This window comes from Schistocerca americana, chromosome 5, assembly GCF_021461395.2.
Source record: "Schistocerca americana isolate TAMUIC-IGC-003095 chromosome 5, iqSchAmer2.1, whole genome shotgun sequence".
NCBI lineage: Eukaryota > Metazoa > Arthropoda > Insecta > Orthoptera > Acrididae > Schistocerca > Schistocerca americana.
The window spans coordinates 446605603-446628792 of NC_060123.1; the positions used below are offsets into that span (position 1 = coordinate 446605603).

The window sequence follows — 23190 nt, forward strand, 5'->3', positions numbered from 1 at the left end:
TTATAATTTCAGTGAGATGTGAGGCTATGTTTCTTGCACTTTGCTTAATGACTGTCAGGAATCCCATCACACCCACATGACATTTTATTTTTTAACTTATTTATAGCATTTAGTACCTCTGATTCAGTTACTGGATAAATGAACATTGTCATGTCATTCATGGGGATGTTTATCTTGCTATTGGAACTGCATTTAGTTTTAATTAAATTTATGGCTATATTTATGAAATGGTCGTTAAATATGTTGGCAATCTGAAGTGGGTCCTTAACAGTTTTACCCCCACTTTTAATGACAAAGCTGTTATCTTTACATTTGTGTCTACCTATATTTTTATTTATTAACTCCCAAGTTGACTTCATTTTGTTGTTACCTTTCTCAATTATTACTTTCTTGTACAGTCTTCTATAACATTTCACATGTTCTTTCAGTGCTACATTCTTCCTGGCTGATTTATTTAACTTCCTGAGAGTGTCTGATGACTTTCTAATCCCCTGTGTAGCCCATGTTTTGGTGTTATGTTTAGTTTTGACTCTTTTTATAGGAAAGCTAACATCGAAGCAGTGTTTGTAGCTTTCAAGGAATGAGTCAAACTTTGTGTTGACATCACCACTTGATTCGCTACCCCAGTTGTTATTTTCCAGAATGTAATTAAAAATTCTTATGCTGTCATCATTTATAAATCTCCTTTCTCTGTAATTGTTATTGATAGCAGGGTCCTTGTAAGATGTGACATTTAAACTCAATTTGATACCCTTGTGATCTGAGAAACCAGTGTCAATTACTTCAGTATTATATTCACACTTGACCTTGTTTATAAATACTTGATCTATTATAGTTTCAGACATATTTCCGCATCTGGTAACTTCATTTACAGTTGCCATCATATTATGACACAAAAACAGATTGCACAGTTGCTGTTGTTTACTACAATCATTCTTAAAGTTAAAATTAAAATCACCAAGAACAATTACATTATGGTTAAGTTCATTTGGTAGTCCCTCAAGGTTTTCCATAAAAATGCCAAAGTTGCCCAATGGTGATCGGTACAAACACACAATAGTAATTTTTAATTTGTTTAGCTCACACATACTGTATTCAAAATCTTTTTCTATGCATTTTAGTTTATATTTAATTTCTTTTGATTCTACCCCTGTCCTAACACAAATACATGTACCACCCCCTTTATGGTTGATTCTACAAAATTTGCTAATCATTTCAAAATTTGGAATAATTATGCTAGACACATGCATTTCTTTTACCCAGTGCTCACTTATGCATAGTATGTTAATGTCTTTTAGATAGTCAATTAATAGAACTTCTATTTCAGCTAATTTACTTTCTAGTCCCTACACATTTTGGTATACAACTGTTAAAGTTTCATGTAGTGTATTTGCTGGACTATTTACCTTTGTACTTTCTTGTTGCTGACACTGTAAAGATTCTGCCTTTTCTTCTTCTTCAAATTGCGAAGATCCCATAAAAAATAGTTACTACGCACAGCAGCTCTTCTTACCTGTGGCTCTTCCTTTGAGATGTCTGCAGATCAGCTGATGAGTTTCTGGATCTAATTGAATGGTTCTTGGCTGTTGGTGTGGTTGAAGTACTAGTTACAAGTGAGCATGAAGCATTAAGTGTGTAGAATGTGCTGACAGCTTCATCCTTGGATGTTTCAGGTGCACATGAGTTTCACTAGGTTTGTAGGCTTTCTCATTTTTGTGGCGGTGTTCATAGCGACAAGCAATTCGCTGTAGAAACGGCTTACGAAGTCACCGCCTCACGTTTATTAGCGGGCCGACCGGTCCGCTGGAACAGTGAACAGAAAGATGAAAACCCAAACACTCTGATTAAATAAAAGTCGGTACTTATCTTTATTAACGAAGATACAGGAACACAGTAGTGAACTCAGTGTCTACAGAAATCTGTCGAGTTCGAGTCGGAGCGGCTAGGTCAGCGTCGGCTGACGACAAACAACAACTCTGCTGCGATGAACACACAACTGACTAGCAAGTACACAATTCGGTGGCGAGTATACAACTGAGCGGCGAATACAGAACTGTCCTAGCGCTCGCGACTCCAGCGCTTAAGAACCCAGAAGCCAGCGGTGGCGCGCGCAGACTTGCGGCGATTTCCTGTCTCGCTGGCGCTGCTTATGCGGACGGCGTCCGGACTTTGATGCTGCCAACCTTTTGACAGCAGGCTCGGGTGGCATTACTGGCTAGGATATAACACTCCTCCCCCCCAAATCGCCGCACCGTCGTTGAATAATGACGTGGCGAGCGTCGACGGCGGGGGAGGGGTCTGGCTGCAGGCGTAGCAGAAGAGACCGGGGCAGAGACTGTTGTCGGTGGCAGTCTCCGGTCCGCACCCCAGCATTGGCCGTGCGGGGCCTTGTGTAACACCGACTGAAAACCGAGGTCAGGGTGCACGCCTGTGACCACGGGCGCAGCTTCTGGTACTGGACGCGACGGGGCATCGGGACCCACGAAGAGAGGCAGCGTCTCCTGACGCTGCGTCGACGGCTGCTGAGTGGGCGCCGGACAAGGCGCTGCGGTGTCAGACTCCTTGGGGGTGCCCAAGGAAAGCGGCTGCAGGACAGGCTGCACAGCCACCACTTGGGAAGGCGGCCCGGCGGAGGGGTCGACGTCCATCAGCTCCGAAGGCGGTGGCGACTGAAGAGGGACCGCAGGCGCCGGAGCAACCACCTGGGGCGCTCCCGGATGAAGCTGCGCGGGAGGCATCAACGGGACGGGCTGTCGGCGTGGTAGCGGCGACGGCTGCTGCTGCTGCCCTGGGGGCGGCAGCGAAGTCGGAAGGCGCGGCTGGAACCCGCCGCGGACCAAATCTGTGGACAAAGAACGAGTGGCAGAATCCGGGCGACCAGCGCGGCGCAACTGGTTCTGATGCCTCCTGTGCACCCCAGTAGCACCTTGAACAGTATAAAAACCACGACCCTGGACACTTATCACGGTACCACGTTCCCAACGACGGCGACCGTGATAAACTCTGAAAAAAACGGCGTCGTTGCGCTGAAAACGCGTGCGATGCTCAGAAGCGGCGGGTCGATCCGGGGGTTGCAACAACCGTAGTAGGGTGCGATGACGACGGTCGTGGAGAAGCTCCGTAGGCGAAGGGCCGTCGCGTGGCGTGGTCCGGTACGACGACAGGAACGTGATGAGGGCCTGCTGACGAGAGTGCGTAGCACGAAGGTGGTCCATATGATCCTTGAATGTGCGTACAAAACGTTCCGCTGCACCATTCGATTGAGGGTGGAACGGCGGAGTAAGAACATGGCGAATGCCATTGGCAGAACAAAAACTTTCAAATTCAGCAGAGGTAAATTGTGGACCATTGTCAGACACTAAAACTTCTGGAAGACCCTCAATACAAAAAATTGAAGTCAACGCCTGTATAGTTTGTGCAGACGTTGTAGACTGCATGGGCACAACAAACGGAAAATTACTAAATGCATCTATCACGATGAGCCAACGAGAATTCCAATATGGACCAGCGAAATCAATATGTACTCGCTGCCAGGGACCGGCAGGGCGTGCCCACTCAAAATAGCGTTGAGGCGGAGCAGCTTGGTGTTCGGCACACGTCGAACAATCTGTAGACATCTGCGTAATCTGCTTATCAATGCCGATCCATGTACAATGACGGCGGGCAAGCTGCTTGGTGCGGACCACTCCCCAATGACCTTGATGCAACAAGTCGAGGACCTTGGATTGGAGCACTTGGGGAACCACGACACGAAGCTGGTCATTCTCGGTGCGTAACAGCAAAACTCCGTGCGAAACGGACAACAGATGACGTTGCGGATAATAGCGACGAACCACAGGATCCGATATGTCCTTTGCCTTGGACGGCCAACCACGTTGAACAAAACGTAATAGTAAACTCAGATGAGGATCCGTAGCTGTCTCACGTGCCACCTGACGATAATCAATCGGAAAATCCCGGAGGGATTGATGCTCATCGGCGTCAATCTGATGGCAAGAGTCGTCAGAGGAATCGAAGACATCATCCGCATCAATCGCCAACTAGAAAGCGCGTCAGCGTTTGCATGCTGAGCTGTAGGGCGATACAGTATCTCATACTGGTATTGTGATAACAAAAGAGCCCAACGTTGTAGTCTCTGAGCTGTCCGCCGAGGAACTGGTTTAGACGGATGAAACAGTGACGTCAGGGGCTTGTGATCTGTTACTAAATAGAATGGTCTACCATAGAGGTAGTGATGGAATTTTGTGACACCGAACACAATAGCCAACGCTTCCTTGTCCAATTGGCTATAATTACACTGAGCTTTGTTTAGCAATTTAGATGCGAACGCAATAGGACGTTTGGTGTTACCGACTCGGTGAGACAACACAGCACCGAGGCCGGTAGAAGAGGCATCACAAGCTAACACCAGAGGCTTGTTAGGGTCGTAATGGACCAGACGACGATCATTCAATAAAGCCTCTTTAAGCTGCTGAAAGGCTGATTGGCAATCAGCTGACCACACAAACGGAACATTCTTACGGCGGAGACGATGCGACGGTGCAGCAATCTGTGATGCATTAGGTATAAACCTAATATAATATGTCAATTTGCCAAGAACTGCTTGCAATTCCTGCAGATTGCGAGGGGCGGGCAAATCACGAATAGCTGCTAAATGTGACTGGGAGGGATGAATGCCTTGAGCATTAATAACATGTCCCAGATACTCCATCTCCGTAAGGAAAAATGAACATTTATCGATGTTGCAACGTAGGCCTGCCTGAGACAACACTGTAAACAAACACTCCAAATTACGGAAATGTTCAGCAGGCGTCCGACCGGACACAACAATATCGTCTAAATAGTTGCAACACGATGGTACATTAGCCAGAAGTTGTGACAAAAAAACGCTGAAAAACAGCTGGAGCTGACGCACAACCAAAAGGCAAACGCAGAAAACGGAACAACCCCAACGACGTGTTTATGACAAAATACTGTTGTGATTGCTCGTCGAGGGGCAATTGCAAATATGCTTCACGGAGATCAACTTTGGAAAAGAAACGAGCTTCCCCTAACTTATCCATCAGCTCGTCCGGTCTAGGCAAAGGAAAAGAATCAATGACAGTCTGAGGATTAACTGTCGACTTAAAATCAGCACACAAACGTAACTTGCCAGACGGTTGCTGTATAATAACTAAGGGAGAAGCCCACTGGCTCGCTGAAACGGGTTTAATAACACCGTTGTTTTGCCAACGACGAAGTTCATCTGCTACAGGTGCCCGGAGGGCGTGAGGCACTGGACGAGCACGACAAAATCGAGGCTGAGCATTATCTTTTAACGTAATATGAGCGGCAAAGTTCGCAGCACAACCTAGTTCGTCTTTAAATATGTCACTGTATCGTTTACACAAATCGGTTATGCTGTCTTGAGGAACAACAACAGAATTAATTTGCAACACATTGTCTTGGATAGACAGGCCAAACAAGTCAAAACAGTCTAATCCGAAAATGTTTACACTGTCTGTAGCGCGGAGCACTGTGAATGAAACTGTTTTTGTATTGCCACGGAATGTGGCTGGCACGCTACATACACCTAACACAGGAATTTGTTCTCCATTATAGGTAGCCAAAGAATGTTTTGCCGCTGAAAGTTTAGGGCGGCCGATAGCCGCATACGTAGCACTATTTATGAGAGTCACAGACGCACCAGTGTCTAATTGAAAATTGAAGGTCTTATCCTGGATGCGTAGCTTCACAAATAGTTTATTACACTGTCTCTGGATCGGTGCAGTGGAGGCGGAAGACACAAAATCAGCGCGTTTAGCGCGTGTTCGCTGCTTACGACAACTCGTGGGTTGGGCGGGTGGAACAACAACTCCCGCTTCACTTGCAGTCTGTACATCACTTTTTACAGCGTTGGAATTACGCTTGGGTCGCATAGCAGAGGGCTGGGTGGGTGGCTTATTGCGAACAAGTTTATTACCCACACGAACCGTGGAAGAGTCTTTAAACGCGACCTTCTGGGCGGGCTGGCTTTGAAGAACATGAATATCCATGGGCTGGGCAGCACTAGAATTGTTCTTGCGTTTACGCAAACAAACAGTCTGGATGTGTCCTTTCCTTTGACAAAAGTGACAAACCGCGTTTCTCAACGGGCAACGTTCACGAGGATGAGCAAGAACACACTTAGGGCAAGACTTAACTCTATCATTTTGCACACGCGGCTGACGAATGTGTTTAACATGTGCTAGTGTTTACAGTCCGACTCTGCCGGTGGGGCCGCGGGCGCGACATAACTTGCTTAGCACAGGCAATTTGAGAAATACATGGCTGATCTAACTCACACTCAGCATAGTCAAAAGTATCTTGGGCTTCAATGATGTTCATCACAGTCTCTAATGACGGGTCAGGCAACTTTAAGATAGCAGCACGAATACGAGAATCTGCAATGTTTTGAGTAATAGCGTCTCGTAACATGACATCACTGTAGGAAGCTCCACACACACAATTAAATCGGCACTGACGGGTGAGGCCCCGTAAATCTGTTAACCACTGTTTATTAGATTGATGTGGCAGTTTCTTTAATCTGAAGAACTTGAATCTGGCTGCTGCCACATGAACTCGCGACTCGAAATACTCAGCAAGCTTGTTAACAACAACGTCATAGTCTAAAGCTTCTGGCTTGGATTCCGGGAACAACTTACGAAGTAATCGATAGACTTCCACGCCTGCAGTGGAAATTAAGTAAAGCTGCCGCTCAGTACCTGCGATTTTGTAGACTGTCATATGCGCCTGCAACTGCGCGAAATATTCTCGCCATTCTTCTCGTGATGCATCAAAAGCACGGAAAGGTGGTGCTGCCTGTGCTTGTTCCTTTTGTGTTGGAGGATTAGCCGCTTGTTTGGCGATTGCTTCCACCAGACTTTGTATTTGCTGACTCTGTAACAAGATCAACTGTTGTAAGTCGGCAGACATAGTGAACACAAATTAAACCAGCTCCCAAAATTTTATCGCTATAATGAGTATAACCAGAAACAAGGTGAACCAGCCCTGCACACGAGTTCGGAAGTCCTCGCCGCCAGTTTTGTGGCGGTGTTCGTAGCGACAAGCAATTCGCTGTAGAAACGGCTTACGAAGTCACCGCCACACTTTTAATAGCGGGCCGACCGGTCCGCTGGAACAGTGAACAGAAAGATGAAAACCCAAACACTCTGATTAAATAAAAGTCGGTACTTATCTTTATTAACGAAGATACAGGAACACAGTAGTGAACTCAGTGTCTACAGAAATCTGTCGAGTTCGAGTCGGAGCGGCTAGGTCAGCGTCGGCTGACGACAAACAACAACTCTGCTGCGATGAACACACAACTGACTAGCAAGTACACAATTCGGTGGCGAGTATACAACTGAGCGGCGAATACAGAACTGTCCTAGCGCTCGCGACTCCAGCGCTTAAGAACCCAGAAGCCAGCGGTGGCGCGCGCAGACTTGCGGCGATTTCCTGTCTCGCTGGCGCTGCTTATGCGGACGGCGTCCGGACTTTGATGCTGCCAACCTTTTGACAGCAGGCTCGGGTGGCATTACTGGCTAGGATATAACACTCCTCCCCCCCAAATCGCCGCACCGTCGTTGAATAATGACGTGGCGAGCGTCGACGGCGGGGGAGGGGTCTGGCTGCAGGCGTAGCAGAAGAGACCGGGGCAGAGACTGTTGTCGGTGGCAGTCTCCGGTCCGCACCCCAGCATTGGCCGTGCGGGGCCTTGTGTAACACCGACTGAAAACCGAGGTCAGGGTGCACGCCTGTGACCACGGGCGCAGCTTCTGGTACTGGACGCGACGGGGCATCGGGACCCACGAAGAGAGGCAGCGTCTCCTGACGCTGCGTCGACGGCTGCTGAGTGGGCGCCGGACAAGGCGCTGCGGTGTCAGACTCCTTGGGGGTGCCCAAGGAAAGCGGCTGCAGGACAGGCTGCACAGCCACCACTTGGGAAGGCGGCCCGGCGGAGGGGTCGACGTCCATCAGCTCCGAAGGCGGTGGCGACTGAAGAGGGACCGCAGGCGCCGGAGCAACCACCTGGGGCGCTCCCGGATGAAGCTGCGCGGGAGGCATCAACGGGACGGGCTGTCGGCGTGGTAGCGGCGACGGCTGCTGCTGCTGCCCTGGGGGCGGCAGCGAAGTCGGAAGGCGCGGCTGGAACCCGCCGCGGACCAAATCTGTGGACAAAGAACGAGTGGCAGAATCCGGGCGACCAGCGCGGCGCAACTGGTTCTGATGCCTCCTGTGCACCCCAGTAGCACCTTGAACAGTATAAAAACCACGACCCTGGACACTTATCACGGTACCACGTTCCCAACGACGGCGACCGTGATAAACTCTGAAAAAAACGGCGTCGTTGCGCTGAAAACGCGTGCGATGCTCAGAAGCGGCGGGTCGATCCGGGGGTTGCAACAACCGTAGTAGGGTGCGATGACGACGGTCGTGGAGAAGCTCCGTAGGCGAAGGGCCGTCGCGTGGCGTGGTCCGGTACGACGACAGGAACGTGATGAGGGCCTGCTGACGAGAGTGCGTAGCACGAAGGTGGTCCATATGATCCTTGAATGTGCGTACAAAACGTTCCGCTGCACCATTCGATTGAGGGTGGAACGGCGGAGTAAGAACATGGCGAATGCCATTGGCAGAACAAAAACTTTCAAATTCAGCAGAGGTAAATTGTGGACCATTGTCAGACACTAAAACTTCTGGAAGACCCTCAATACAAAAAATTGAAGTCAACGCCTGTATAGTTTGTGCAGACGTTGTAGACTGCATGGGCACAACAAACGGAAAATTACTAAATGCATCTATCACGATGAGCCAACGAGAATTCCAATATGGACCAGCGAAATCAATATGTACTCGCTGCCAGGGACCGGCAGGGCGTGCCCACTCAAAATAGCGTTGAGGCGGAGCAGCTTGGTGTTCGGCACACGTCGAACAATCTGTAGACATCTGCGTAATCTGCTTATCAATGCCGATCCATGTACAATGACGGCGGGCAAGCTGCTTGGTGCGGACCACTCCCCAATGACCTTGATGCAACAAGTCGAGGACCTTGGATTGGAGCACTTGGGGAACCACGACACGAAGCTGGTCATTCTCGGTGCGTAACAGCAAAACTCCGTGCGAAACGGACAACAGATGACGTTGCGGATAATAGCGACGAACCACAGGATCCGATATGTCCTTTGCCTTGGACGGCCAACCACGTTGAACAAAACGTAATAGTAAACTCAGATGAGGATCCGTAGCTGTCTCACGTGCCACCTGACGATAATCAATCGGAAAATCCCGGAGGGATTGATGCTCATCGGCGTCAATCTGATGGCAAGAGTCGTCAGAGGAATCGAAGACATCATCCGCATCAATCGCCAACTAGAAAGCGCGTCAGCGTTTGCATGCTGAGCTGTAGGGCGATACAGTATCTCATACTGGTATTGTGATAACAAAAGAGCCCAACGTTGTAGTCTCTGAGCTGTCCGCCGAGGAACTGGTTTAGACGGATGAAACAGTGACGTCAGGGGCTTGTGATCTGTTACTAAATAGAATGGTCTACCATAGAGGTAGTGATGGAATTTTGTGACACCGAACACAATAGCCAACGCTTCCTTGTCCAATTGGCTATAATTACACTGAGCTTTGTTTAGCAATTTAGATGCGAACGCAATAGGACGTTTGGTGTTACCGACTCGGTGAGACAACACAGCACCGAGGCCGGTAGAAGAGGCATCACAAGCTAACACCAGAGGCTTGTTAGGGTCGTAATGGACCAGACGACGATCATTCAATAAAGCCTCTTTAAGCTGCTGAAAGGCTGATTGGCAATCAGCTGACCACACAAACGGAACATTCTTACGGCGGAGACGATGCGACGGTGCAGCAATCTGTGATGCATTAGGTATAAACCTAATATAATATGTCAATTTGCCAAGAACTGCTTGCAATTCCTGCAGATTGCGAGGGGCGGGCAAATCACGAATAGCTGCTAAATGTGACTGGGAGGGATGAATGCCTTGAGCATTAATAACATGTCCCAGATACTCCATCTCCGTAAGGAAAAATGAACATTTATCGATGTTGCAACGTAGGCCTGCCTGAGACAACACTGTAAACAAACACTCCAAATTACGGAAATGTTCAGCAGGCGTCCGACCGGACACAACAATATCGTCTAAATAGTTGCAACACGATGGTACATTAGCCAGAAGTTGTGACAAAAAAACGCTGAAAAACAGCTGGAGCTGACGCACAACCAAAAGGCAAACGCAGAAAACGGAACAACCCCAACGACGTGTTTATGACAAAATACTGTTGTGATTGCTCGTCGAGGGGCAATTGCAAATATGCTTCACGGAGATCAACTTTGGAAAAGAAACGAGCTTCCCCTAACTTATCCATCAGCTCGTCCGGTCTAGGCAAAGGAAAAGAATCAATGACAGTCTGAGGATTAACTGTCGACTTAAAATCAGCACACAAACGTAACTTGCCAGACGGTTGCTGTATAATAACTAAGGGAGAAGCCCACTGGCTCGCTGAAACGGGTTTAATAACACCGTTGTTTTGCCAACGACGAAGTTCATCTGCTACAGGTGCCCGGAGGGCGTGAGGCACTGGACGAGCACGACAAAATCGAGGCTGAGCATTATCTTTTAACGTAATATGAGCGGCAAAGTTCGCAGCACAACCTAGTTCGTCTTTAAATATGTCACTGTATCGTTTACACAAATCGGTTATGCTGTCTTGAGGAACAACAACAGAATTAATTTGCAACACATTGTCTTGGATAGACAGGCCAAACAAGTCAAAACAGTCTAATCCGAAAATGTTTACACTGTCTGTAGCGCGGAGCACTGTGAATGAAACTGTTTTTGTATTGCCACGGAATGTGGCTGGCACGCTACATACACCTAACACAGGAATTTGTTCTCCATTATAGGTAGCCAAAGAATGTTTTGCCGCTGAAAGTTTAGGGCGGCCGATAGCCGCATACGTAGCACTATTTATGAGAGTCACAGACGCACCAGTGTCTAATTGAAAATTGAAGGTCTTATCCTGGATGCGTAGCTTCACAAATAGTTTATTACACTGTCTCTGGATCGGTGCAGTGGAGGCGGAAGACACAAAATCAGCGCGTTTAGCGCGTGTTCGCTGCTTACGACAACTCGTGGGTTGGGCGGGTGGAACAACAACTCCCGCTTCACTTGCAGTCTGTACATCACTTTTTACAGCGTTGGAATTACGCTTGGGTCGCATAGCAGAGGGCTGGGTGGGTGGCTTATTGCGAACAAGTTTATTACCCACACGAACCGTGGAAGAGTCTTTAAACGCGACCTTCTGGGCGGGCTGGCTTTGAAGAACATGAATATCCATGGGCTGGGCAGCACTAGAATTGTTCTTGCGTTTACGCAAACAAACAGTCTGGATGTGTCCTTTCCTTTGACAAAAGTGACAAACCGCGTTTCTCAACGGGCAACGTTCACGAGGATGAGCAAGAACACACTTAGGGCAAGACTTAACTCTATCATTTTGCACACGCGGCTGACGAATGTGTTTAACATGTGCTAGTGTTTACAGTCCGACTCTGCCGGTGGGGCCGCGGGCGCGACATAACTTGCTTAGCACAGGCAATTTGAGAAATACATGGCTGATCTAACTCACACTCAGCATAGTCAAAAGTATCTTGGGCTTCAATGATGTTCATCACAGTCTCTAATGACGGGTCAGGCAACTTTAAGATAGCAGCACGAATACGAGAATCTGCAATGTTTTGAGTAATAGCGTCTCGTAACATGACATCACTGTAGGAAGCTCCACACACACAATTAAATCGGCACTGACGGGTGAGGCCCCGTAAATCTGTTAACCACTGTTTATTAGATTGATGTGGCAGTTTCTTTAATCTGAAGAACTTGAATCTGGCTGCTGCCACATGAACTCGCGACTCGAAATACTCAGCAAGCTTGTTAACAACAACGTCATAGTCTAAAGCTTCTGGCTTGGATTCCGGGAACAACTTACGAAGTAATCGATAGACTTCCACGCCTGCAGTGGAAATTAAGTAAAGCTGCCGCTCAGTACCTGCGATTTTGTAGACTGTCATATGCGCCTGCAACTGCGCGAAATATTCTCGCCATTCTTCTCGTGATGCATCAAAAGCACGGAAAGGTGGTGCTGCCTGTGCTTGTTCCTTTTGTGTTGGAGGATTAGCCGCTTGTTTGGCGATTGCTTCCACCAGACTTTGTATTTGCTGACTCTGTAACAAGATCAACTGTTGTAAGTCGGCAGACATAGTGAACACAAATTAAACCAGCTCCCAAAATTTTATCGCTATAATGAGTATAACCAGAAACAAGGTGAACCAGCCCTGCACACGAGTTCGGAAGTCCTCGCCGCCAGTTTTGTGGCGGTGTTCGTAGCGACAAGCAATTCGCTGTAGAAACGGCTTACGAAGTCACCGCCACACTTTTAATAGCGGGCCGACCGGTCCGCTGGAACAGTGAACAGAAAGATGAAAACCCAAACACTCTGATTAAATAAAAGTCGGTACTTATCTTTATTAACGAAGATACAGGAACACAGTAGTGAACTCAGTGTCTACAGAAATCTGTCGAGTTCGAGTCGGAGCGGCTAGGTCAGCGTCGGCTGACGACAAACAACAACTCTGCTGCGATGAACACACAACTGACTAGCAAGTACACAATTCGGTGGCGAGTATACAACTGAGCGGCGAATACAGAACTGTCCTAGCGCTCGCGACTCCAGCGCTTAAGAACCCAGAAGCCAGCGGTGGCGCGCGCAGACTTGCGGCGATTTCCTGTCTCGCTGGCGCTGCTTATGCGGACGGCCGGACTTTGATGCTGCCAACCTTTTGGCAGCGGGCTCGGGTGGCATTACTGGCTAGGATATAACACTCATCTGAAGAAATTGTTTCCTCTTCAACTCTGCTGGAAGTTCCTGACATTTCTGCTGGTACCCCATATTCTACCACTCCCTCAGATACTGGTACAAGTATGTTAGGTATCTCTCTCATCTTAGACGTTTCCTTGCAAATTTCCATTTGCTCAGTTACTGCTATCGTGAGAATACCAGATCATTGAGATTATTTATTGTTTTCATAATCTGAGCACAGACATGCAGTTGTCCTGCTCTATTTAGGAGATGTCCACTGTTTATGAAATGTTGTTTTCTGAAATCTAGCTGGACAAATGTTGAAAATTTGGGTAGCACTTTGTTATTTTGTGAAGCAGTCTGTTAGTTTTTTTATTTCTTCGTTAACACGAGATTTCTTAAAAAAAATCGTATGGAATGCTGGTTACCATCACATGTACATTTTTGAGCTTTTCGAGCGTCTCTCCTAGCGCTCGTCGTGCTGATAATACATCATTGCAGCGGACGTCTACTCCGCCCCCTAGGATTAGAACACAATCATCTTTCTTTATCTTGATACTCAGATTTTTGCAGTTGTTGACGATCTCTTTCAGTGGAGCATCAGGTTTTATTACGCTAGCAACACTGCATCCTGAGTTATATAGGGTTTCTGCCAGTCTTTTTCCGAGACTGTCGGCAAGTATATATACAGTAAAAACATTATTTGTTGTGCTCAAGTCTTCTGAAGTTTTGCAGTCTATTATACGATCTTCTTTCTTTTCACAGTCTCTATGTGTTACATTATTAACAGATTTTAACGTTTTGAGCACATTATGGGCTGAGTTGTTAAGTTTATTATGTAACACTTCAGCAGTAGGCAATCAGACATCATTTGACTGGGAAGAAATTACATGTGGTGTTCCCCAAGGTTCCATACTAGGTCCACTACTGTTTCTTGTATATATTAATGACCTATCATCTGTTACATTACCAGATGCCAAGTTTGTCTTATTTGCAGATGATACAAACATTGCAATAAATAGTAAATCAAACATAAATTTAGAAAGGGCAGCTAATCAAATTTTTACTGACATTAATAAGTAGTTCATCGCCAGTTCTCTGTCATTAAACTTTGGAAAGACCCACTATATGCAGTTCAGAACTTCCAAGAGATTTCCTTCTGGTGTGCGTATAAAATATGATGACATGGAAATAGGAGAAGTTGAGAGTGTAAAATTCTTGGGATTACAACTTGATGATAAATTCAGTTGGGAGCAACATACTAACGAACTGCTAAAGCGCCTAAACAAGTCTGTGTTTGCAATGCGAATGATGTCAGACATAGGAGATATAAATATAAAAAACTGGCATATTTTGCTTACTTTCACTCCATACTGTCATATGGTATCATATTTTGAGGTAACTCCACAAACAGAGAAAAACGTTTTAGAGTACAGAAGCGTATAATAAGAGTGATGAGTAGTGTAAATCCAAGAACATCATGTCGAAACCTATTCGAAGAATTGGGCATATTAACCACCACTTCTCAGTATATTTATTCCTTAATGAAGTTTGTTGTAAATAATACATCTCTTTTTCCAGCTGTTTAGTACATAGTATCAATACTAGGAATAAGAACAATATACATAAAGATTTAACATCACTTACTCTTGCCCAGAAAGGAGTCCAGTATTCAGCAACACATATTTTCAATAAGTTACCAGCAACCATTAAGAGTTTAGTTTCAGACAATGCACAATTTAAACATAATTTAAAAGAATTTTTGGTGGCCAACTCATTCTATTCCATCCGTGAGTTTCTCAACAAGTGCAGTAGACCATTTTAATGAAAATTCATTATACTTTAATTTTTGACAATACTTGGTTGTAACAGCCAAGTAACTACCTACTGTGTGAATGATGGATGTATGGAAAGCAGATGTAAGTCTTAAGTCTGTAAATAGTGGAAGTTTAATTTTAAATCTTGTACATAATCTGACTGTTCTTAACTGAGGATCACTGAAATGAATAATTTACTTTAATTTTTGATAATACCTGGTTGTAATAGCCAAGAAACTAGCAAATGCCTGAATGATGGATTTAATGAAAGCAGATGTAAGTATTAAACCTGTAAATATTAGAAGTTTAAATTTAATTCATTTACATAATTCTACTGTTTATTGACTGAGGATCATTAAAATTAATGAAACTCAAGTTTTTCTAATTACATTTTTGTAATGTGTTTATCTGACATGTTCCACACCCAGGAGGATTCCCTCTTTTATGGGACTATGGAATGAATAATTAATCTAATCTAATCTAAATCTTAGTAAGACTCAATTTTTACAGTTTCTAAACACAATTCAACCAAACCTGACGTTTTAATTTCACAGAGTGATCATATAATTAGTGAAACTGAACAGTTCGAATTTCTAGGTGTTCAGATAGATAGTAAGCTGTCGTGGAAAGCCCATGTTCAGGATCTTGTTGAAGAACTTAATGCTGCCATTTTTACTATTCGAACAGTATTTGATGTCAGTGATCATTCGACACGAAAATTAGTCTACTTTGCTTATTCTCATTCGTTTAACGGTATGTCGTATGGTATTATATTTTGGGGTAGCTCTCCCCATTCCAAAAGGTTACTTTTGACTCAGAAACGGGCGGTTCGGGCAACAAATGATGTAAGTTCACGAACCTCTTGTCGACCCCTGCTCACGAGTTTCGGTATTTTGCCATTGACCTCTCAATATATATATTCCTTACAGTCATTTCTTTCTAACAATATTTGCTTATTCCCAAGAATAAGCAGTATTCACCCAGTTAATACTCAACCGAAATCACACATGCATTTGGATCGGACTTCCTTAAATCTTGTGCAGAAAGGTGTGCAGTATGCTGCTGGATTCATTTTCAGTGAGCTACCTCTCGAATTAAAAATCGTAGCAGTAATCCACGCGCTTTCAAATCGAAACTCAAGAGTTTCCATATAGGTCACTCCTTCTACTCTGTCGAGGAGTTCCTTGAAAAACTAAGCTGTGGTATTGTTGACTGCGTTTACTTAAACTAATGGTTTGACTTTTTTCGGGTTCATAAACATTTTATTTTTATTTGTTATTACTTTTATGTTGTAATTTCATGTACTGACATGTTCCATGGCTTTGGAGATTTGCTTCTCAATTTGGTTCTGCGGAACTTGACATCTAAATAAATAAATAAATGCTGAATCGGGCGGATACCATTATTTCTGCCGACCGGCGCATCACAACTCGACAATTGCCTCTACAGCTGTCGGTCAGCATTGGAAGTGCATCTGCAACTATCGAGATTCTCGGATATTCAAAGAGGTGCTCATGATGGATTCCACGAAAGCTCGCAGCAGACCACAAGATTTAAAGAAAGGCCATTTCATCTGAATTTTCAGTCACGGATCATTATGGGGGACGAAAGCCAGGTGCACCACTTTGCGCCCACAGCAAAAGGGCAGTCCATGGATTGGCATCATCATCATTCACTACAAAAGAATAAATTAAAGACAAATCCCCTGCCAGAAAAGTCATGGTGACAGTCTCTTGGAACTGTGATGGCGCCATTCTCTTGGATGTGATGCCAAGAGGGTCAGCCATCAATTCAGAGGCAAACTTGAAGACTCTGAACAAACTCAAGAACCCTTTCCGACGTGTTCGATCGGACAAGAATCCAGAAGAAATGTTGCTCTAACACGATAATGCACGCCCACACACAAGTCTGGGAACCTGGGACGACATTGCCAAATTGGGTTGGACATCATTGCCCCATCAACCCTACAATTCAGACCTGGCACACTCGGGCTTCCATCTCTTTGGACCACTTAAAGATTCTCTATGGGGAACACACTTTGAAGATGACGAGAGTGCCAGTAATGCAGTGAAAACATGGCTACGCCTACAGGACAAGAGCTCTTACCAGCAGGGAATACATTCTCTTTCACAACATTTGCATACAACCATTGAACGTGATGGAGACTACGTACAAATTTATGACACGGACATGACATGTTGATGTATACTGTCACCAAATTGTGACTCTTAACAGTAAATATATTCTGAGAAAATAAATGTGGGCATTATTTATAGAACAACCCTCGTATTTTTTTTTATCTGATGATCATTTTTCATATACACTGTATTTCAAATTCATTAGTAAAATTAAGACTTTGTAACAATACACATTCTGTCATAACCGATTTGTGGAAAATACATTGATATGCATTGTCGCAACAAATTCAGAGTTACACATTGTGTTTTCTTGGAGTAACACATGCTATTATAATTCATTCACAATGGATGGTGATATATGAGCAGGCTTCAGCAGATATATATTAAGAGTGATAATGATAGCAAATCAATTTTGTGAAAATGAGGATTAAAGTGATGCTGATGTGGTTGTCATAGAGGATGATATATACATGTCGGAGATGAAGTGAATGGGAATGGATGTGAATAACAGTACTCAGGAAGTTAGTGTGCCTGCTCTTGATTCTAGAAGTTGTAACGTTCCCTGGCAACACACACAGTATTAATAAAATGAAATGACATTTAATTGTGCTATGTACGCCACTATGAAGCAATTCGTATGTACTGTAATTGTTTAACAAAAAAAATTATTTAATTTTGTATAAAGGACATTCGTTATTATTGTAATATTTTCTGTAATAATATTCTCGATGTATTTATGATTGTAATATTTCAATACTCATAATGTAATTGCGAAATATGTTGGTGTCTGCGATAAAAAAATGTAAAATACAGCCACAGAGGAAAGTAGTGTTGTAAGATTGCAGAGAGACATTGACAATCAGCAGTAGTATAAATAGGAATACATAATGTGCATTCTTTGTCGTCTTCCTCGAGAGCTGAGAGAGAGAGGAACCTGTGACGTAGCATTTTATGAATGAGTAGACTTCTTTTGTCTATATCTATATTTAGCCACCATTAGAGGAGAAATTACAAACTAATGTAAGTTGAATTATTGTTGTGGTCTAAATACATTATAATTTATCAAAATTGTGTATTACTAATGTAAATTAGCTTGCCCATGTCATCTATAATATTTCTTTAAAGAATTTTCAGCATTTTTAGCAATTATCGGTGGTGTTGCTGGGCTGTGCCGCGACCGAACGATTTGCAGCGGCGGCACATTTAAAAAATTGTTCCGCTAAGAAAAATTAACCAAACCCGTAAATCGGGAGCAGATAAAATTAGCAGTGAATTAAGAAAATATTTTTCTTTTACAGCAATCCTGAGACTGACGGAATTTATTGCTGGTTTCACATTTGTGCATTCATAGGCGGATAATTAACGTTGAAGTTTAACAATCTGTTGGTTCTTTCAATTTCTAAAGCAAATAACTTAAATGTATAGTGAAGTGTGTTTTATCAATGATAATTAAACGTTCAGGTCGGCTTGGCAATATTTAACCATTTTCTGCTAACAGAGACAGTCTTGTGTTCCATAGCTAATGCCAGGAAAGAATTCAGTAACTATTTAAAAAATCCACTGCATTTAGAAAATGTGTGCCAAGGCCGAAATACCTAACAAATTTAATTTATACAATTTTCAACTAAATGTTCTTAATCAGTTAATATGAATTTATCAGCATGAGAGGGTTAACTAAGTTCACGTAATTTTAAATGTGCTTAACTCTGTCTAAATGAATTTTTACTACCACACGTAAATAAAGGGTTCTACAACAAAGTTCGTACTGAAAGAGCAAATAACAAAAACAGTATATAAAGCAACATTTCCAATTCCCCCAACATTTTCAAATCAATTCACATTTTAATTTTATATTTTTTTTTATTATTTCATTAAAAAGTGGACAGATAACATATGACATAAAAGCACTTGAAACTTCAGATAATAAAGAAAATATAATGAAAAGGAAAGATTGCTAGTCAGTATATAGCGTTTATCTACAATCTAAGCATTTGAGACCATTCCTTTGATCACATTTATGACAATCTACAATGTTGAAGATATTAGAAAAATTATGTTTTTTATCCTGTAAACTGCTATTATTGTCCAAACAATGAATGACACATCATAGGTAAGATTTTAAAGTGAGAAGATATGTAAACTGTTGTGAGTCTAATGCATAATAAAACAACAACCGTATACCACTCGGAGGTATACCCTCTATGCAGTTCTAATGCTTCGATATTCCAATACTCCAATACTCGATCACTTTGTTGACTTACACAAGATACGATAGCATGCCTTGCTTCTTCCTCATTGCACAGGTTTATGAGCTAACAAAGAACATGTAGGTAAGTTTTTTGCAAATCTGAACACTGAAAATGTTGTGCAATGAGTCGAAAACTGAAAATGTGACGAACAAAAGTAGTGCCAGTAACCAAATAAGTATTGGTTTCGCAGTTCCAACTTCATTTTCTATCGACACAAATTTACTTAACGTGGAATAAATGCATTACGAAAGCATCCTTTTCACATCACATCCTCCATTTCTTGGGTATTCGAAATACAGCAAAGACAAATTACGTAAATACAGTCTTGACACCCCCTCGTGCAAAAGTTGTTAGACAGATGGAGAGACACTAGCGCTCCACGTGCTGAGAAAGCAGTCAGTCACATGCGTTGTAAGGACAATGTTTGGTTTTAATTATTTTCTACTTAATTATTTAAATAATTATATTTTCGCTTTCCTTGCGGTAGTAAGTTACCAAGAGACATAAATTATCGTACTGATTCAGTGACATAAGCTGCAACTCATTCATGCAGAAATAGTTTCAAATATTACTGTATTTGCAGCTTATTCTGCTTAAAGAATTTGCATGACAAGCATATGTTTCTGGTGTCTGTTGTTATTATCATCATACACACTTTCCTTGACACTTACACAATTTTATGAAGACCATTGATTCGCCATTTCTTACACATCACCCGACTTTCTAATACATGTATATTTCTATAAATTTAATAACTTCTGCTTCAAAAGCGAATGTGTTGAAGATTCTTGCCGCTTGTGACTCGGATTTAGCCCCAATTGTCAAATTGGCTTTCCTGTGTAGGGAACCAGTTTTATTGCTATTGACGATTTATTATCACATCTGTGTGGTTTTTCGTTAAGCTACGGTTGTGATGGCTTATTTGATACGTTAAATAATGTAGGTATTACGTTCCGTATGGGTTTCCTACGTTCCACATTCACTTATTTACCTGAAAGTGTAGCCAACAAAACTCCACTTTCTTGGATAGATATACGACGTCTTTTATAAAAGGTCAGGTCTGCTGGTGTTAGGTAGCAATTTTTTGTCATTAGTGGGAAACGACATTTTTCAGTATATGTATGTACGTTACAAGAAAATCGTAAATAATCTGTCATGTTATGTACTATTCGTATCTCCCAGGATCGTTAGGGATCTAAACAATCACAAATGTGGTGTAATTTTTAGTTATTGCCCATTTTTATGGCGCTACATACACTCCTCATTGTAGAAACGACGTTACAAATCATTGTAAACTTTAGTGGTCTCGCTCATCTCATATCGTAGTCATTAGTGTCGCTTGCTGGCTGCTTGGGGCGCTGCCATTTCTATGGTAACAAAAACGACACTGAGTGGTGGGACCAGCGAGCTCAGTACTAAATTTGGAGAGACTACTCAAAGGTGTCTATGCCTATAAAACTATGACACTCTTTGGTGGATTCCCCAAATTGTAATGGCTCAGTAGTACTCAGTGATCTCCATACTAGTTAGTATAGAGATCACTGGTAGTACTACTTGTCGTTCTACTGCTTTTGACTTTAAAGAGATTCTGTTTCTTTCTTTAACAAACATGGTCAAGAGTTGTGTTGCAAGCGGATGTATTAATCCATGGACAACTATGGTATTCAATTCCACCTGTAAGTTACATATGCTTTGATATATGGTATAGGAAATAGTGTTCAAGAAATTCAGATACTGTAAAAAGATACCTAAAATTCTTTCAGTTTTCCTCATTTGTGCCCAGAACGTTTAAAGAAATGGCTGCATGCAGTACAAAGGGAATACTGGACTCTATTGAAATATAGCATCATTTGTAGCTCTCATTTTATAAAAGACTGCTACTTATTTCGACTAGGCTCTCATAGACAGCTGCTGAAGGTTGACGCTATACCAAGTTTCTTCAGTTTTCCCAGCCATTTGCGAGTGAAAATGAATTGGAGAAGGCAACTTGTTCAGAATAAACCGTACGTTTACGAGGTAAAACCTTCTATTTAACTAGCAACAATAATACACTTTGCTGTAAATGTATATTTCTGAATTTCTAGTAGCTAGTAACTGTTGCTGATGGATCGTTTTAATTTTGTTTCAAGAAATGAATGAGATCCAAACGACAAGTGCATTGGGTGAATCTGATAGCAAGTGATGCAAGTGTTCAGACTGATGTGTCTCTCAGAATTGTGGCCCTTAGCAAAAAAGTGAGACAATTGCAGATGAAACTGAAGTGGCATGAAAAACAAGGTGGAAATAATGGCAGAATTGAAAATGTAAATTATTGATCTGAATTTCTTTGTCATGCAGAGAACATCCTTCAGACATTAAGGATAGATGGTGTGTATGCATTAGTTCATCCATGAAAAGCATTTGCAGTGGGATTTTTGATGTGCATAAATGGTGTTACAGGCCTCTCCCAGGAGTTTCTGTTTTGGGTTGCTGATCCTCTAGAGTATTTTTAATATACAAACTCTCACAAGATCATCTAGAACTCTTTTCTTTTTATTGCATCAGGTCAGGGTTTGGTTGGAACAATAATCCCACCACATTACAGCTTCAATCTACTCTGAGAACAATGTTGCTCAAGAATAATGTTACTGCAAGTGACAAGAGTAATGTAGATGACATTGAGTACATGAGCTCTTTCAGTGCATGTGAATTCGTGTGTCATAAGAAGCAAAGTGATAAGGTTACTGATGACAGTGAAGATACTAATTACTTTGAGGCTCTTGATTCAACGTTACTCAGTTAAAACCAGGAGAATATTATTCATTATATATCAGGAATATTGTGATATGTTGTGAGATAGGTCATGAAAATGTTAAGATGTGCTGAGAGCAAAGAACTTATTACTGTTCTCTACATGTGCCCAAATGATCATACATAAGGGACCCAGACACGTTCAATATTTATTGACAATTCTAGTTTTTCAAACCTTCGATATGTTGAAGCGACCTCGCACTGACAATAACATTGATAAAATTGTAAGTTCACAATGTGATTTTACAAGGTTAAGATTTCAGATACCCAAAAGAAAGCGTGTGCTGAAGATGTATTAGCTGCAGCTTGCAAGCAATGGAAAAAAGCAGAAAAGACAAAATGGGTCCAAGAATGGTTGAAAACGATGAGCGGCTGGTCACTCGTTAACTTGAAAGATTTCATAAATTATTTTCTCATGAGCCCTGCATCATATACGAAATTATCAGTATTGATAAGAGATAAAATAGAGAATCAGAATACGTTAGAAGGCATTCGCAGTCGGCAAGAGATTAAAAGTAACTTAAAGAGATTTCTGGCGACCTGCAGGTCAATCTAATGCTCGAAGTTTAGTCCTGTAATATCAGCTAGCACAATTAGTAAAATTTTGTGGAAACCTTTGCAGCAATTATATCTGCCTGGCAAGGACCTGGTTAGACAACTAACGCAAAACGGTTTTTTAAGCTTTGCGATAATTTGGTGAAACTGGCGTATATTCTACAGATCTCTTACTAGCCACTGTGGATATATGACACACTTTTTCCGAAATGGGAGCGTTTTTCTAGACTGCTATATAATACTCCAATCTATACTATATTTTCAAATTAATGAAGTAAGCAGGATCATAGGGAATTCTCTGTTAACCACACTAAAGTTGTATGTACAATGATTATCCTTGTATTGTCCTATTAAAATTGTTTTAGGTTAAAATACTCCTTAAAAATTGAATCTGAGGTCTGAAAGACATGACAGCGTATTGAAAAATAGAGCAATATACACTAACGCTATATGGCTTGTTCCTGAAGCTTTGCCAACATCTGAACAGAGAATGTTGTGAAACTGTCAATACTTGACCTCACACATTCATTACGTATTGACTATACTGAGAATATTACGATATCCATCAATACTGCTCATCAGTATTTCTAGTATTGACAATATGTGTCCTATTGATAGTTTGACAATATTATTGAAAGTGTGAGGGCAGCTTCACAGCATGGCCCCTGTAGCAAATCCAACTGCCTTTACTATGAAGATTCGCTGGTTTGTTGATTTGGGGGAGGGAACAAACAGCAA

At 42.7% G+C, this 23190-nt stretch overlaps 1 protein-coding gene across 1 annotated transcript in view; it reads right to left on the reverse strand.

The window, feature by feature from the left end:
- Positions 1–11385, reverse strand: part of LOC124616425 (vegetative cell wall protein gp1-like) — a 50717-nt gene extending 39332 nt beyond the window's left edge. The window contains exons 1-3 of the mRNA XM_047144732.1: positions 11172–11385; positions 7857–8192; positions 2507–2842 (exon numbers count right to left, since the gene is read on the reverse strand). Of these exons, the coding sequence (XP_047000688.1) occupies positions 2507–2842; positions 7857–8192; positions 11172–11385 (886 nt within the window). The remainder of the gene's footprint in view (positions 1–2506; positions 2843–7856; positions 8193–11171) is intronic.
- Between the last annotated feature and the right edge of the window lie 11805 nt (positions 11386–23190).